Source organism: Leptinotarsa decemlineata, unplaced genomic scaffold (assembly GCF_025532065.1).
Source record: "Leptinotarsa decemlineata unplaced genomic scaffold, Ldec_3_MD MMD2_tig00004307_RagTag_RagTag, whole genome shotgun sequence".
NCBI classification, from domain to species: Eukaryota; Metazoa; Arthropoda; class Insecta; order Coleoptera; family Chrysomelidae; genus Leptinotarsa; species Leptinotarsa decemlineata.
Window position 1 is genome coordinate 15,615,090 of NW_027412606.1, and position 18,829 is coordinate 15,633,918.

The 18,829-nt window shown below is 35.7% G+C and overlaps 2 protein-coding genes across 3 annotated transcripts in view; both read left to right on the plus strand.

Annotated features, from left to right (window-relative positions):
* The window catches only part of pip (heparan sulfate 2-O-sulfotransferase pipe), a 530,582-nt gene that overhangs the window by 340,314 nt on the left and 171,439 nt on the right, over nt 1-18,829 (plus strand). The gene's annotated exons all lie outside the window — the stretch shown is intronic.
* Nucleotides 11,307-12,495, plus strand: LOC141483940 (uncharacterized). Its single transcript, XM_074179043.1, has 2 exons — nt 11,307-11,718; nt 11,782-12,495. Exons 1-2 carry the CDS (start codon nt 11,312-11,314, stop codon nt 12,491-12,493), a joined length of 1,119 nt encoding a protein of 372 aa, XP_074035144.1. The 5' UTR covers nt 11,307-11,311; the 3' UTR covers nt 12,494-12,495.

Here is an 18,829-nt window from a genome sequence, read left to right on the forward strand (position 1 = left end):
GTCTAGAGTATATATGGTTTTCAGTCTCACATCACAAATTACACTAGTAGGTATGTAGATAGAATATCAACAACCATTAGCATTTTTACAGACTCAGAAAAGGCATTTGATATGTCGGTCAACATCAATTAGGTATTTGATGTATTGGCAGGGAATATCATACATATATTAATGAAAAACTATCTAGCTAGCAGAACGTAGTATGCTAAAATTGGGCATATTCTTCTGAGTAAACATAGATCAATGCCATTTGCGGTTCCTCAAGAGAGTTCTCAGGTCAATTATATTCAATGTTTACTTAAATGACATTTATAAATTACAACTTAAGGAAGATATAATTAGCGTTGCAGATGACACGGTTGTAAATTTACAAAGGAAATTCATTTTCGGTTTAGAAATATATTGCCTAGTCGCTTCTAACAGTGAATGTTGATAAAACTGTTTTCATGGCTTTCTCCTCATTCCAGATGAATTTAGCCATTTTTGATGAAATCAGCATCTCCAATGCAAAAAGTGTCATCAAAATTAAATTCACGGACAGTCTCAAATACTTTGGAGTATATGAAATGAAATTCACGTGATATACTCGAAACAAAATACTTTAAAATGTCTGATGAAAAGTCCTATGAATTATGATGTTATTGCTGGGGGATTTGAGAATAAAAATCACATAAAATCACTACAATTGAAAAATTGATGGATGTAGCTGTTACTACGTGGTAGGAAATAATAATGAAGAAAATAAGATTGCTCCTTTTCTCATCACTAGAATTGATTCAAAGAATAATATTGAAGAGTATATATAAAAAACCGTATACTTGTGACAGAAAAAATGTTTTCAGGAAACAGAAGTATTCAATATGAGACACCTTTTGTTTCTGCCATATTGTATTGAGACAACATATCCATCGTGATGAATTCCAAAAGATTGATCATTATTATAGTACCAGATATAAAACAAATTTCGTACACGTACCAAAAGCATAAAAAATATTATCAGCGATCATTTCATTCATAATTTGATTCCGGATTCTATGAAACAAATCAGAGTGATATCAGTGTTTAAGAAAAAAATTAAAAACAGAATCGAACAGCAACCGCGCATAATTATTCACTAATATATAGATATGAAAAATCCATATTATGGAACTGAGACCATGGTTTTGGTTAACATTATTCGAATCGCATGATCTTGACCAATCAATCAGCTTATTTCTTCAAATCATTCTAAATGCATTCAGTTGCTTTGTCCCAATCAAGAAGGTGAGACAGTCTCATTCACCACAGTGACATTCGTCAGAACAAATGAACCTAACCATAATTAAAAAAAAAAGTTTGCGCTGAATACGAACTCAAACACATACATAAATTGAAACTTACACAAATAGAAATTGTGCAATTTCACACTATCTGCATACTAGAGAGACGTTTACTTACCTTGGTGTGAAACCACGCTTCTCCCAAGAAGTAAATACTTTTTCCGAGAAAAATATCAGCACAAACTGAGAGAGTTGGCCATCGGAACTGTGAAAAAAAAGTTTCTACCACAAACTTACTTGCTGTTCAGATTCTATTCTGTTCTTTTGGAGTGGTGAAGTGGTCTTGATGGAAGCTGTATCAACTCGTCCTAATCACATGTCGAAAGGTAAGACTTCGTTAGTACTTAACTCGTAGAAGTTTTTTAAACAGAAACTTTCAATTCAGAAAAAAGTTAATTATTAATAAATGCATAATTAATGTTAAAATTGGGATAACAATTTTTTGACTGCGGATTATTGTTTATTGATGTATCCCAACATTACATGATTTTTTTCATTTCTCAATATTCGCATTTAATATGTTTAAATATTTTTTTTTAAGTCAGAGTGACGGAATGCGCGCGGAAGCCAGACTACCCGTTGTTGGCTCTATTTTCAGGGCTCTGTAAAAATTATAAATAATTGAGATACAGTTTCGGGAGACGGGACTTTTTTACGCACATTTATTGATCTTTTCAGATCTTTTTTCAAATTTCAAATTTTTCATCGATTAGTACACTCTTTTATGCAGGCACAATTAACCATCTTAAGCAAGTCATCAAAAACCCCAGTTTTTCCATTGTTTTTATTAGCAGGAACATTGTTTCAGATTTGATCCAACCCCAATCTTCCGGATTCAAATTATAATTACCAATCCAAAACTGAACTTGATAGTACGTTCTGAATGAGTGTAAATGTGTTGCTATTGTTGTTGGAGGTAAATTCGCTAAGTTGATCGCAGTCTTTGGTTTCGCAATCATACTTAAAAATCGAGAAACACGACACTGGCCTGATGCACAGATTAAGTACAGATGCGAAAGCTAGGCCTCCCGCCAGAACCTAGTTTGTATACACATGTGCGGTTACAGGTTGTTTTAACTTCAACCTCACTTTTCACTCAACGTTCATTTGTTATTGTTTACAACTTTTATTTTAATAACTATTGGAATATAATAAAATTTGTGAATAAGTGAAATATCTTTTACACAGGAGAATGTTTCGCAAAGGAGTAACAGTTTGTGTTGTTCGTGGTTGTTTTACAAAAACTGGGGAAAATACAAGTTCTTTCAGAATTCCAGAGGTTTCTTCAAGGTAGGTGAATGTTAATAATTTTCATTTCACAGCATTATCTCAACGCAGCTTTTTGAATATTTTATTTATAATCATTTGGAAATGTCCCATGCAAATAAATTGATATTTTGTTCATGTTTTTTAGGGCTGCTTGTTGGCTGCAGTTATGTAACAGAGAGGATTTATTAGGTAAAAGTATCCATGCCTTGCATAGAAACTATAGGGTATGTGAGAAACATTTTGCCAAAGAAGTCTGCAGTTCCATCCATATTTCCTCACAGTGCCAAAGCACTCCTTGGAAGTTATCGATGATGAAAATTGCGAAGGACCTCCTATGAAAATTGTTGTCTTGGATGGTGAGTACCATTTTGCATGTTATCAGTACATATTTTTTTGATGAATCCCTGTGTTGTGTCCCAAGTTTACAAATTGATTGTAATATCTTCTGCATTTCTAAATAATACTTTATTATTTTTACTTCTCCTCCAGCTACAGATATGTCAGGTATGTTTTTATGAAATATGAGGAAAGAAAACAATATCAATTATTATTCTATGTGGGGTTATTTTGATTTCCTTTAACTCATATATTTCTTTACACACATGATGTATGTACCAGTTTAAAAAAAAATTAGGGTGAATCAAAAGTTTTATCAAACATATGTATCCTCACTATATCAATTAGTTACATTAGAGTTTTTTCCCAGTCCCAGGTCAGAGTTCTTCACCTTCTTCAAGTTGTATGGTCTCCCAAACAACTAGTACTCAAACACCAGCATTTTTGAGCTGTGGAACTCCACGAAAGATGAAGTTGCGTGAGAAACTAAGAACTATGACAAGGAAAAAATGCTACTTATCTCTGTAATCAAATTTGTCAATATGCGAGTTTCTTTATTTCATTATAATGTACCACAAAAATACCATCACTTTGTCTGTGAATAGCGAAAGCATGTTTTTTCAGTGTACATTAAGAGGAAATCGTTGAAATCAACCAAACCTTTTTCTCCGTGTATATCGAGGTGGTATACACATCATATTCAAGGTTACGAATTTTGAGCCATCGAACATCAAAGGCGGCATCAAAGCTTTCGCATTTGTACTTAATCTGTGCCTGATGTTGAATTAGTATCGAATTGACCGTACAAGGCCAGCATAATTCGCTCTCCAGCTAGTTCGATATCTTGACGAAATCTTCGATATCTTCTGAACCTTTCATAAGATTTGACACTACGAAGATTTTCTTCGTAGCCATCAAAAATAATATGGTGAGATTTGTTAAAACTGCATACACGTGACTGATAAATCAGGAAAGGAATCGTATTTCGTGTAAAAAAATTTTTATTTGTAAATTACAAAGCGCTTTAGGCTGTAACGCCATCATCAGTGCGATACCTGCAAGTAAGTAATATTCAATGATATTTAGAATTACTTACTCGTCAATTATATACAAGAAGATCCTGCTGTCTTAAGGTACAACAACTTTAGTAAAAACCACTGTGAGTGGACATGAACATCACAATAAGCAAACATTTGCACAAAATGTGAATATTTCTGTTTGAATATTCAAAAAAATTATTTTTAAACAAAACCATCTCCAACGTGCCGAGTACGAGGAGGAAAAGGAAGTGAAAATTTGACATTGACACAAAGTCTTCAATTATTACAGAACATATTTGGTTTGACAAATGATATATTTAGTGACCACAGTACGTAAAGTTTTCCAAAGTGAGCAAAGAAACATTCAATTGGGATTTTGAGAAATGTTGATTTTTGAAATGATTAATTTAATCGTCTATGTAAAGGAATATATGATCTATTTAATTGTACTTGCGTTTTCAGGCAAAAGGAGTTGTTGTGTAATTCTTTGTCTGGAATATATGATCTATTTAATTGTACTTGCGTATTCAGGCAAAGGGAGTTGTTGTGTAATTCTTTGTCTATTTGTAAATCATCTAGAAAATCCAACCTATTGAAATTTTTCGAATTGACTTCTTTTAGAATTTGTGAATTACGATTGGGGCTGAAATTGTGTTTATTAAATTTGATATGTTGACCAAATGCTGATTTGTCAGGTTTATTCAGGTGTTCATTTATTCGAACTTTCAAAGGTCTACAAGTCCTTCCAATGTATGAGGCCTCACAATCATTGCAATTAAGTTTGTAGATTCCACTTTTTGACAACTTATTGATTTTATCTTTTGAGTTAACTAAATGTTAATTTATTGCTAATTAGACTAGAGACAGGTATCACACTGATGATGGTGTAACAGCCGAAAGCGCTTTGCAATTTACAAATAAAAATTTTTACACGAAATTCGATTCCTTTCCCGATTTATCAAAAATAATAGACGTTGTATTGTTAAAATGATGTATGGTAAAAATGTAAGATTTATAATAACCAATTATTTCACCAAAAGTTTTCTTTACATTCCATGGTAATTTGTGTAAAAGAAAATCGCCATCAACAACAAACATACAACCAATCAAATCATATGAACGAAAAGTCGTAGTTTTCAGTATGTCATACAATTCCGATTTTTTAGACTCTCGCATGATACCCTTGTTATCAAATAAAACCATCGGGAAGGGAGCGAGTTCATAGAGAAGAGTCATATCTGCAATAGTTTAAAAGTTATTATAATTATAAAAGCGGAGGAGCGGATGAAAAAGACAGGTATCAAGGTATCACAATATTGAAAGTTTGAAAAAAATTTAAAAAATTTTTAATTGTTTATAACATTTTTTTTTAAATAGACAATTAAAAAAGAATACAAAAAATATTTTTCAAAATCTTGAAGAACAATAGAATTTATGATTTAAAAAAACCGGTTCGTTGATTTTAATATTTAGTCACAAAAAAACATTGTTAATCAACAAACGCTGTTTTTAGCAATAGAGAAATTTTTTAAGGATCCAAGTAGTTGTTTACAGCTGATTCTCGGCCTCCCCCCACCACTATGACGTATTAATTGCTTTTTTTATTGGTTGTTGTTTGGTGAAGTTTTTTTTTGTTGTGCAGTGAAGTCAAGGCGTTGTGACCTTGAAGTGTCTGGTGCATGGATCGTTCAGATTTTTTTTTTCATATGAGATTTTGTGTGTTTATGTGTGTGTGTGTGTGTAGGAGAATGCACGGTACAGGGTTTCATCATGTGCTTGTTTGTCTATGTACAAACATACGTCTGCATACTTCGAAGATCCTCCAAGTAATAAATGCTCCATCGGTGTTAGGGCACCAAGTTAGTAGTGGAGTGACGTCACAGCAATAACCGTTCAACGGCTAGAGAGCGACATGTTCACTCCACGACGTGTGGCAGAGTAATGCGTATTCATCGGTCTGCCCTCACCTCTCCCGAAGCGATGAAGGTTCGCTCTAGCCCCGCTATCGATGGTGACACAACGGCAGCCGAGGACCGTTTGCCTAGCGTCTACCCTCTCCGAGACCGCAACGACCACTGCTTAGTGCTTGCTCGTATATCGACATCTGTTATCGCATTCAGTTGGGAGGTAATCTTGGCGCATGTAGTTGAGAAGTGGGGTTGGCTATGACGTCTTGACGGGTCCTATCAGAGTGTATTTAAAAAACGTACGAGTGTTGGCTATGTCAGTTTACATCAAGTGAGTTAGTGAGAACTATTATATAAAATGTATTCCTGTGACTGTGGTAAATCTTTCACTCGTAGTGATAATCTTCGTCGGCATCAGCTCCAGAGTTGCCAAGGAGGGCCTGCAGTGAAACGGGTGAGAGTGGATAATGCAACACCTATGTATACGTGCAATTGTTGTAATGTGACAATTCCTATGACCCAAGTGAATTCTCACCGAAGAACCATGAGTCATAAAAATAATGCATGTGTTCAATTGTCTGACGGTGTTCAAATTATAACGAATGCATTCAATTGCCGCATTGCTACATACAGGGTGGAGAGTTCGATTGTAACCAGTGACTACATGTCATTTTTCAATAAGATTAGGCAGAAGGTCATTGAATTACTGGAATCAGCCATCAGGATCCATAAAAGCATCAAGGTGAATATGGAAGTTTTTGGGAATTATATTCTTCAGACTGATGATTCGAGGGACACGAAGTCATTTAATTCCCAAAATAAAATAGTGGACCAATCTTCAGATTTGAATGCTGTTTTTGATGGATTCCGTGATGTAATTGTGGCTCAAACGACTGAGTTCCAGGATCGTGACTCAGGTATTTATTTTTTAAAAATTTCAATAAGATTGAATAGTAATATTTTTTTTTTTATAATTCAGGTTGGACTTGTGAAAAAATATTGTTTCTCGAGGTCAACATTAATAAATACAGTCCACTGGAAGGACGTTCATATGTGAAGCTGCCTCAATGTATTCAATGGAAGAAAGCTGTTGTGAATGTTCGTAATGAAGATCAATATTGTTTTGCTTGGGCTATAACATCAGCATTATATCCTGCAGATAGTCGAGTGTCCGAACTTACGTCATATCCACATTTTTCCACTGTTTTAGATGTCACAGGTATGGATTTTCCGGTTAAAGTTAATAATAAGAGTATCGAAATATTCGAAGATAGGAATGATATTTCAATTAATGTTTACGGTTTAGAGAGTACATTTGAGAAGGGTAAAATGAAGTATGAAGTGATTGGTCCATTGCGATACTCACAGAGAAGACTCCGGAGACATGTCAATTTGTTGTTTATAACTGATGACTCCGGTAATGGTCACTATTGTTGGATCAAAGATCTTTCAAGATTAGTTTCTAATCAACTATCAGCTCATAGACAGAAAAAATATTTTTGTGACGGATGTTTGATATATTTTTCTGATGAGAGATTGCTTTTACGTCATAATATGTATGATTGTAATCACATTAGTACCACAACACCAACTACTAATTTAAAGATCAATAAATATGGTAGAATGGTTGCGGAAAATAAACTAATGTTTGAAAACTTTGAGAGGCAAATGAGGGTGCCATTTGTAGTGTATGCTGATTTTGAATCAGTGCTTAAACCGATTCATGTGAATGAGCCAAATCCTGGAAGTTCATACACGATTAAAACATTCAAACATGCCCCATATTCATTTGCTTATTTGATAAAGTGTTCATATAATGATGATTTGACAAAATTTGTTACATATAGGGGTGTAGATGCAGCTCAGAAATTTGTGAGTAGCATTGAAGATGATTTGAAAGAGATACATGAAAATCATCTCAGAAACCCTAAACCAATGGATACACAAACTGTCGAAGAAGAAGAACAGTTTGTTGCAGCCAGAACTTGTGGTATATGTAATAAAGCATTTACTGATGGTGACGTCAAAGTAAGAGATCATTGTCATGTCACAGGAAAGAAAAGATCACATGCCGCTCACTCGAAATGTAATTTAAATTTCAAAATACCAAACTTCATACCTATCATTTTTCATAATTTGAATGGTTATGATTGTCATTTATTCATAAAAGAATTGTATAGGAATAAAGAGAAAGTTGATGTTATCCCGCAAACTAAAGAGAAATATATATCTTTCACGAAGCATCTCTTTACACACAGCTATACCGATAAAGATGGTGTGGTTAGGAAGAATTATCTCAAAATGAGATTTATCGATAGTTATAAATTTATGACTAATTCGTTGGAGAAGTTGGGTGCAAACTTGACCTCCGATCAATGTTTGGAGATGCACAAACATTTCCCACAAATTGAGAAATTCAATTTGATGAGACAGAAAGGTGTATTTCCATATAGTTTTGTTGATGACATTGACAAATTGAATTATCCATTACTTCCGACAAAAAATCAGTTTTATGACACACTCAATTGTGAACATATATCGGAAACTGATTATGATAGGGCTAGAAAAGTTTGGAATTTATTCGAGTGTCAGAATTTGGGGGAATACTCTGATTTGTATTTGAAGTCGGATGTATTGCTACTATGTGATATTTTTGAAAACTTCCGCACCACAAGTTTAGAGATATATAACTTAGATCCGGCACAATATTACACTGCACCTGGATTATCATGGGATGCCATGTTGAAGTTCACTAATGTTGAATTGGAATTACTAACTGACATTGATATGATTCACTTTTTTCAAAAAGGTATACGAGGTGGAATTAGTCAATGTAGCGAGAGGAAACATATAGCAAATAATAGATTTTTACCCAATTATAATCCCAACGAACCTTCCACATTCATTACATATTTAGATGCAACAAATCTATACGGTCACAGTATGTCACAACCTCTACCAACAAGTGAATTTACATGGTTGACACCAAATGAAATTCTTAATCTCGATGTGATGGATGTGAGTACTGATAGTCCGTATGGGTATGTATTTGAAGTGGACATTCATTATCCACAAGAGTTGCATGATAAACATTCTGACCTTCCATTTTTAGTCGAAAAAATAATACCACCTCGTACACAATCGAAAATTCCCAAATTAATTCCAAATTTGAATGATAAAAGAAAATATATTGTTCATTATAGGAATCTACAGCAAGCTGTCAAAAATGGATTGATTGTAATGAATACACATAGAGTATTGAAATTCAAACAATCATGCTGGATGAAACCCTATATAGATCTTAATACTGAAATGCGTAATAGGTCTAACAACAAATCTGTTAAAGATTTCTATAAACTAATGAATAATGCGGTGTATGGAAAGACAATGGAGAATGTAGATAATCGAATTGATGTTAGACTCGTTACACATTGGGAAAATATAAAGAAAAATATAGGTGCCAGCACTCTCATAGCCAAACCAAATTTCAAAAATTGTTCAATTTTCACTGATAATTTCGTTGCCATTCAATTGGGTAGAGTGAAGGTTCATTACGATAAACCATTATATTTGGGATTTTCCATATTAGAATTATCTAAAACAGTCATGTATGACTTTTTCTATGGATGCATCAAACAACACTTTGATGAAAATGTCTCTTTACTTTACACAGATACCGACTCGCTCATTCTTAAAGTAAACACAGAAAATTTTTATGAATTCATAAAAACTAACATAAGTAGATTTGATACATCCAATTACAGTATAGTTAACCAATTCAATATTCCAGTAACAAGTTCAGTCTTGGGTAACTTCAAAGATGAATTTCCAAATGATCCAATCATGAGTTTTTATGGTACAGGTGCTAAAGCATATTATGTGAAATCTGTTGATGGTGAATTTAAGAAAGCCAAAGGGGTTAAACGATCTGTAATAAAGAATGAATTGACATGCGAAGATTATCAAAAAATCGTCGAACAAGGTGGTATGATATTCAGAAAGATGAATTCATTTAGAAGCGTGTTACATGATATGTATACTGAATTAAAAAATAAAGTTGCATTATCATATCACGATGATAAATGATTTATCATTCCGAATACTACCCACACTCTTCCTTGGGGTCATAATGATATTGAATTTTATGAAAACGATCCAAATGAGAACATTCGTTGGATAAGTAATATTATTCAACAATCACAATCTCAGGAGACTCCATTGGATCAATTGATTAATTTATTATCTGCCGAGATCAATGATTGAAATATCATTCAATATCTTCAAAACCGGAAAATTCAATATTGATATTTATGTAGCCATTTATAATTAATAATATATGATAGAAGTAATGTGATATTAATGTATTATGTATGTATGTATATGTATTACTGTAATGAATATAAAATGATTAAAATTTTATTTGTATTATTTCTATTTCCCTAATCAATTACTGCAATATATAGTATAATGTAAATGACAGAAATATCAGTTTGAAGAGAATCATCGTAGAGTGCACAATGTCTAAAACAATCGATAAGTTTGGTAGAAAAAGAAAATGGGGTGGTAATGTCATTCGAGGTCCTCCTGGGAATGGTTTTAAATTAACAAAAGATGGTCATTATGACATGCAAAGGAAAATATTGAAAAATACAAGTGAACCAATTGACAAGAGTGATTGTGTAACTGTATCATATCTTGAAGGGGAAATTAATGGAGCAAAGGAAGTTATACTTCTAGCCCTACAAGCTGCAATACAATCCACAATAGGCAATATTGCTCGGGACGCCCGGCAAGCATTTGACGATAAAATTGCAGAGGCTCGGATAACTTTCACTCGTAAATTTGACAAACTTACAAGTGATGTAGACATAAAAATGTCTGACATAACAGCGTCTACAAATAAAAAATTTGATGCTATGTCAAACATAACAGGGACTACAATGAAAAAGTATGATGTACTGGAACAGAGAGTTGAAGTATTGGAGAAAAACCATAAAGAAGTTTTGGAGAGAAACTATAAAGTCAGGCCATCATCATCAGGTGGACTGGGATATCCAGGACTGAACATTAATCCAAATCATAGAATAATACAACCAAAACCAAAACCAACTGATGATGTATTAATGGAACCAACATGGTGAATGTATTCCCTCGTTAGGTTAGGTTAATAGCTACGTTAGGTTAGCTGCATACTTACGTTAGGTTAGGTGTTAGGTTAGTATTCCCTCGTTAGGTTAGGTTAATAGTTACTGTAGGTTAGGTTAGGTTAGGTTAGGTTAGGTTAGGTGTTCGGTTGCATAGCGGTAGGTTAGCGTACTAGGTTAGGTTACGTTAATACATACGATAGGTTAGGTGTTCGGTTGCATAGCGGTAGGTTAGCGTACTAGGTTAGGTTACGTTAATACGTTAATACGTTAGGTTAGGTGTTCGGTTGCATATTATGTTACGAACGCGCGCGCGAAGAGGGCGTAGATGTCTCTCCAGATGTCCCGCCTACCTGGGGCCGGAGGCCCCACCCACCTGGGCGGAGCCCAGGCAGTGGGCGTGGCCCGTTAGGGCCACGCCCCCCCCCCCCCCGTCGCCACCAACTTTTCGGATACCCCGCCCCTTTCCGAAGCCCCGCCCCTCCCCTCCCCGAAGCCCCGCCCCCCCGACTCCCAACATTTGCGCATGCACACCCCTACCCTCATCGCGCATGTGCGCTCCCACCATTTTCCCACCGCTCACGCATCGAAGTCGATACCCTCCGGAGAGCACTCCACAACATTCAGTTCGAGAAGTCATCTCATCGAGAGCAGTCCACTCCACAACAAGGCAGTACGTTCCAACGACCAACTTGATATTTGAGTAAGTAAATTAGGAATGTTATTTTTTATATCAACTAACTTTGTATTATTTCTTCTTTTTCAGAATGGCAACCAATACACAGGAGGTGAATAATGCTGTGGCGTCTATTCTGCCGGTGTCCGCTGACCAGGAGGAGGCAGCATCTTCGAGAGCGGTGACGGTTGACCAGCCAACCACTTCGCGTTCGCGAGTTAGGTGCAGATCTTCTAGCCCTGACTTATTCGAGGAGGAGGAGGAAGTCAGGGCTGTGAAGAAGGTTTGCCAACGACCTGCAGCAAAGGTTGGTCCTATTTCAAAGTACCGAGCTACTTGCAATAGGACTAATCCTTATGCAGGTAGTTTTTCGACCTCTCGTAAGAGGGCCTCCACACCAGCAGCAGCACCAGCAGCAGTGGAAATTCCGAGGAGTCCTTCTCCGGAGTTGGTGATATTGTCGCCGTTGGTGACGCGACTACCACCGCTGCCAGCGACACCGGCGGATCCTGAGGTGTTGGTGCCACAGCCTATCGGAGAGGTTAGTGAAAAGATGAGTGTTTTTCTGCAGAGATGCAAGAAAGCAGAACGAGCTGCCCGATCTAGCGAGGCCGCGTTGGTTACCATGAAGCGACAAATGGCTGAAATGGATAACCGACGGAGGGAAATCCAAAAGGAAATGGCCGAAATAGATCGGAATTATGCATCTCTGCAGGAAAGGTGTAAAGCAGAGACCTCTTCGATAAAGCTGTACAAAAAAATAGTGACAGTTATGGACACTTATTTTGTAGATGAAGTGTAAATGTAAGATTAGTTTTAGGTTAGTTAGGAGTATTTAATTATGGTAGTTTTAAGTTTATATTTGTTAAGTTTATATTGAATAAAGGAAAAGGAAGTGAAATAAAGGGTGTACACTGTTTTTTGGTTTGGTACACATTGAACAATGCGATGGTTGGAGCATTTTTCTTCACTTCCTCTTATTATTATTATTTTTTTTATTTCAATTCCAAGTTCTTCTAGACAAATACCTCACATCAATTTTTGTGTCCTCTAATCACTTGTAAATAATTTCATGTGAAGAAAATTTAAAAAATAAAAAATAGACATGTTTCATAGTGAAATCGACAAGTATATTTCATTTGTATTTTATCCATTCAAGTATCTCTTTCATTGAATATGTCTTATGTCACTTTGCAATTTACCCCTACTCATTGAATATGTCTTATGTCACACTACAATTTACCCCTACTCAATGTTCCACTCCTCTCCCACTCCCTCTCGAAAGTATAAAAGTAGAAATCATCTGATGAAACATTCAGTTGATCAGCTAGCATCGAGATGGAACCCGATTCAACCTCCGAACCCTATAGCTGCCCGGATCAGGGGTACAACTTCAATTACTGGGATAACAGCCAGGTACAGGTAGTCTCTTCCACCACGGAACCCCACAGTCCGCCATACGAATACCGGGATCACGACATCAGGATGCAAGTTCAACATGTCACTGGCAGTGACGAAGGACACTTGGATGACTCGGAATATCCAGATCCTGACGGATGGTGGGACCCTGCTTATGATGACATTGTCCCAATGAGTAGCGACGACGACGATGATGACGACGACGACTCTGGTGATGATGCTGATGACGAGCTTGACGTTAGACGTCCTCCACCATCCCCTATCCTCATCGAGGATAGTCCTCCGCCATCCCCAATCCTAATCGATGATGATGTCCTCAATTCCGATGATGACATATAATCATCTACTCGTCCATCATTTCCTTTCCTTTCCTTCCACGGAGTACACACTTTTTGGTTGGTGTACACGAGGCACTGCGAGGCTGGGGCAGTGTCTTCCTCCCTTCCTCTCCCTCTTATTAGTTTTTTTTCCATAATAATCACTAGAATTTCTCCTAATAATCGCTCAGAGTTTCATTCTTGATGTTTTCGAATCTCAAACACTGTTCTACATTTCACCCCCTCCATTTCATTTCTTCCAATATAAATATAGCAACAATCCCAGTTCTATATCATTCTTCCACAATGTCGAGTACAGGACCCATCCAAGTACATGAAATAGATTCAACGTCTGATCATTTGAGTACAACCTTCGCTCAATTTCTGCAGCGAATCTATGATCTTCCTGATGATTTCGCAGAACGAGTGGAACAAGGTATTCAGGACGACATAGATGCTGTTGACGATAATAATGCGGATGATGTGATTAGTATATCATCTGATTCAGCTGATTATGACGACGACGACATCATGAGTATATCATCTGATTCAGATGACTACTATGAGGATGATATCATTAGTATATCATCTGATTCAGATGACGATACCATAATTATTGTTTCTGATGATGAGGAGCGTTAGTCCATATCATTGCATGGATTAATAAAAAAATAACAGCCCTTTTCAGGGCTACAATTAAAGACTGAAACAATAAAAAAAATAGCTCTTTTCAGAGCTACCATTATACTTTCAAACAGAAACAGATTCATACCATTGTTAACATTATGTTAACATTATAATCTCAAACGAAATATATGTATGTGAAAGTATTCATCATTATATGCATATGAATGATTGACAAATGCCAACTTCAACTTTCATTTAAAGTAGTACTCATCATATGCATAGATATTCAATGACTATCAAATTCCAAATTTCGACTTTTCAGTCAAAGTAGTAATTTATTTGTCATATAATGTATAGATATTCAAAGACTAACAAATTTCCAACTTAGACTTTTATTAGTCAAAGTATTCATTTGTCACATAATCTATGAATACTAATACAACTAACTACTGTTTGTGTGAATAATGTAGCCCTGAAAAGGGCTGTTGTTTTTTTTTGACCAGTAGGTCCACGGTTATTGTGCCACAGGTTGGACATTATTACATATAATACATGTAGATACTCGGGTGAAGTTTGTTAGTGGCCTCTCGCAAGCTTCACACCAATTCTGTCCCATTTCCATAATTGAGACAGTGTTGTGGGTGTTGACATGGGCATACCACCCTCCATTATTGTTTCTATGCGAATAAAACCGAAAGCAGCACCAACATAGTTTTTTGTTCTCTCCATCTATTGTGCTGATCAATACGTATGCATCCAATGCACAATACAAATCCAAGGGATCTTCCAGTGTCTCACTGACATTGAGTGTTCGCATACCGATCCTCATAGCACCATCACCTTCAGTTGTGTCAGCTTCTATCCCTTCATCATCTCCTTCTTCATCCATGACCCTCTCAAACTCCATCACGTCATCATCTTCGTCGCTTTGGTTGGCCTCGTTTTCAACTTCGTCTATCTCATCTTCATCGACTCCAACATCTTCTGCTTCAACTATTACTTCCTCTAGCGGAACATTGACATCCTCATCATCTGATTCGTCTATCCAATTGTTTTCATCAACAGCAGCTATTCTATTTAATGCAGCATTTATTTTTGCAGAATTCATCTTGTTGTTGTTTGCTCACAGTTGTAGAGAGTGAATGAATGAACTCTAGGTTTGCAAGTCAACTTATATAGGAGGTGATGCGACTCCCACTTGACTCGTTTAGAGTGGAATAGTAGGAGAAGTTATCCCACTATACTTCCACATGATGTTGATTTGTATAAATAGAGATCGTAGGTATAGGAGAGAGCATTCAGAGTTTCTGTAAGTCATCTCTTAATATTTCTAATCGAATTAGTAAAATGCCGTTTCCAAAAGAGTGGAATGAAAAACCAAAAGTGTGTGTCTACCCAATGATGATTGCAGGGGCTATTGTGTGCTACTTTTGTCAAATAAGTAGACCTAAGGATTCAATCAATCCATGTACTGGTATGTGTAGTGATTGCGTGTTGCGGATTCAACTATCGCCTCCTTCTCATCCACCGAAGCGAACAAAATCGGATTATCGTCAACAACAGTTACAGTGTCTGAAGTGTTCCGAACCTATAATATTTAACAATATAGGTATCTGTAGAAATATTTGTGGTACCTGTGCTGCCGTTCCAACTCCACTGCAACGTTGTTTGCGTTGTGATACATATTCCATGAATTGTTGGAATCATGTATGCAATGCATGTAGAAGTACTTGGGATCTGTGTGAGAAGGTTGGTCAACTCTACCCCAATAGGAGAATCCATTTTTTTCAATGTTGGTGTTTGACGCACGAGCAACAACTATTGAGGAATAGAGTCAAAGAACGTTCCACATCCACAGAGACATATTAACATTTTTCATTTTTTATTATCGTTATTGTCCTCTATTATTAATAAATATATATATTTTGAATTTATTTGTATTATTTTCTAACATTTAAAAATACATGCATGCAACACAAAGTTTTCCTCTTAAATGACAAAGATTGTTACATGCGTGAATAGTTTAGTGAGAGAGCGCATGTGCCAGTTGATGAAAGAGCGCATGCGCTAGTTTATTTTCTTCTATAAATGGTGAGGTCTCAGTAACATCATCACCTTTCCTATCCACATTCTATTGCTATCACATATCATTCCTCAGACCTTAATAATCATGAGCTCTATGCCGCTATTGATTGCTGAAGATGGTTCACCACTTGTTGATATCGATCAGACTGATTTTGAAAATATTCCAGTATTACATTTATCGAGTCAAGATTCGATAAATGATTTTGATATTAACGACTTCGTTAACTTTGCAGATGTGCCAGAACCAAATGAGCAAATTATTATTGAAAATCCGATCGTTTCGCAATTATCATCACTCAAACACTCTTCATCTACCCTTCCTCTTGGTGTTGATAAGAAATCTAGAACAATCAAGAGGAAGGTTACTAAGGCATCTTCATCGATTGTCACTGACTTTAAAGAAAAGAAAGAATCCAAAAGTGTTGTGCGACAGAAAAAACCCGCAACGAAAAGTGACAGATCGAAGAGGAAGCCAAAAGGTACTCCTAAAGAAATGAAGAGTGATTTGAAAGCTGAACCGCTATCTTCTTTCAGCCCCCTCCATCGGTTTGGGGAAATGAAAAGGAAAGCAAAATGCCGTCTTGTAAAGGCACAGATGACTATTGCTGAACTTGAAAAGAGTGAGCGAGCTATTAATGCTAATAATGAAACTCTTGAAGCATTAGATGCCAAGATTGCATTAGCGAAGGTTGAATTGGCTAGAATGTCTAAAGATGCTGATGAACTCCGTTCAAAAATTGGTAAAGATAAGCAATTCCATCAACGTTCGAGAATGCAAGCTCAGGCTGAGCTTGAGGAGTCGACTAAGCTTTATGAGACAGCATTATCAGTGAGAGATAATTGGCAAAAAGAGTTGGATACTGCATTTCAAAGTGACGGCGATTAGTTTTGGGAATGATAATGTGTTTTCAAATATCGTGAGTTGAAAAATATAAGCGGGAATGGAGTATACAATTAATTTGGTTTGGTATACACAGAACATTGCGAATGGCTGGGGCAATGTTTACCGCTGCAATATTTTTCAGTTCACATACTTATAATTGAAATGAAAACAATAATGAACTTTAATATTACTTTATTCATAAAAGTCACTATTATATACATTTAAACCATATTTGATTCATCAATCCAAGAATTTTGTTCGCTAGGAAGGCCTAACCACTTTACATATACTTTATTTTTTCTTCTCTTCAACACCTTCTCAATCAGATATACGTCAGGATTCTCGGTTCGTAATAACTCTTCTTCGTAAAAACATCCTCTAATCGGCTGTTCATTCATATCTTCAAGATTATAAGTCGTTGGGATGGTTTTATTAATTTTAACAATCTTGAATAGCTCCGTGGTAAAATTCGCAGTGTAAGACTTTTCAAAAATATGTTTGTATTTACTTATACGTACAATATCATTTAATTGGAATTTGGGTTTACTTTGTCTTCCTCCAATTCCATTGATACCCTTGAATTTTAATTTTGTTGTTGAATCAACATTGATGGGTGCCATACCTATTGTACGATGAACTTTATTATTATATCTACTAGTTATAATTGGAAGAATATCAAGCCATTTGTGGTGACCTCTCATCGAAAATTCCTTGTAGAGCCATGCCTTTATTGTACGAATCACTCTTTCTGCTATAGCTGCCTTCTTTATGCTAAATGTTGAATAATGATTGATATTATATTCTCGCATGAGAGATGAGAAGCTTTTATTGAAAAATTCTTTCCCTTGATCGCTTTGTATGTGTTTGGGGGAGTATTTGGCTTCTTTCAGTACATGTTTCATTGCATTAGTTACTGTACTACCTGTTTTATCTTTAACTGCTACAGTCCACAGATATTTGGAGTAACAATCTATCACTACAAGTATATATCGGTATCCTTCATTACTTTTTGCATAAGGTTGCAGTTCAGCTAAATCTATTTGCCATAGATCTGCAAAACCTTTGATGGTGGTTATTCTTCTACGAAAATTACGTCTTGCAGGTTTATGTAATTCATTAACAACTTGTCGTTTGACATCACTTATTTCATTAGTCATTCTATTTCAATATGATTAAAGAGAAAAGGTGATAATGTTACTGCATTGAATGATGATGTGACAGTGATCATTACATGTGAATATGTTAATATATTATACCTTCTTCACGTAATTCTTCAATTATTGAAATTATTTCATTATCATGTCCGGTATGTCCGGCTGACTTTGAAGCTACCAATAGTCGTAGGCGAGCAACTAACTCTTTCGGTGAATTCCAGTACACATAATTCACAGGTTTAGAATTATATATTTTCTCCATTTTCACTCGTTTGAGTGCTCCACCAATTTTACTTCTACTTCTTATTGGATATTGTCGTGAGTCTAATAGAGGTTTGATAACTTCACGAAATTTTTTAGAATTTGTATTTTTAAAACCATTCTTCAGATGATATTGTTTATATGGAGCATTCGTTATTTTCAATATTTTGGAATATACTTGACGAGTTTCTTCATTATCAACATCTTGTGGATTCTTCAAAAAAATCATATCATACAATTCTGGACTACCTGCGCATTCATATTTTTTCACTTTATTAGCATCCCAAAATGAAATGTTTCCATCTTTGAAATTTACCACTAGACTTCCCATTTTCAGCTTTTGTGTAATTGGATCCATACGTACGCCAAATGTTCCATCATATGCTGGATTT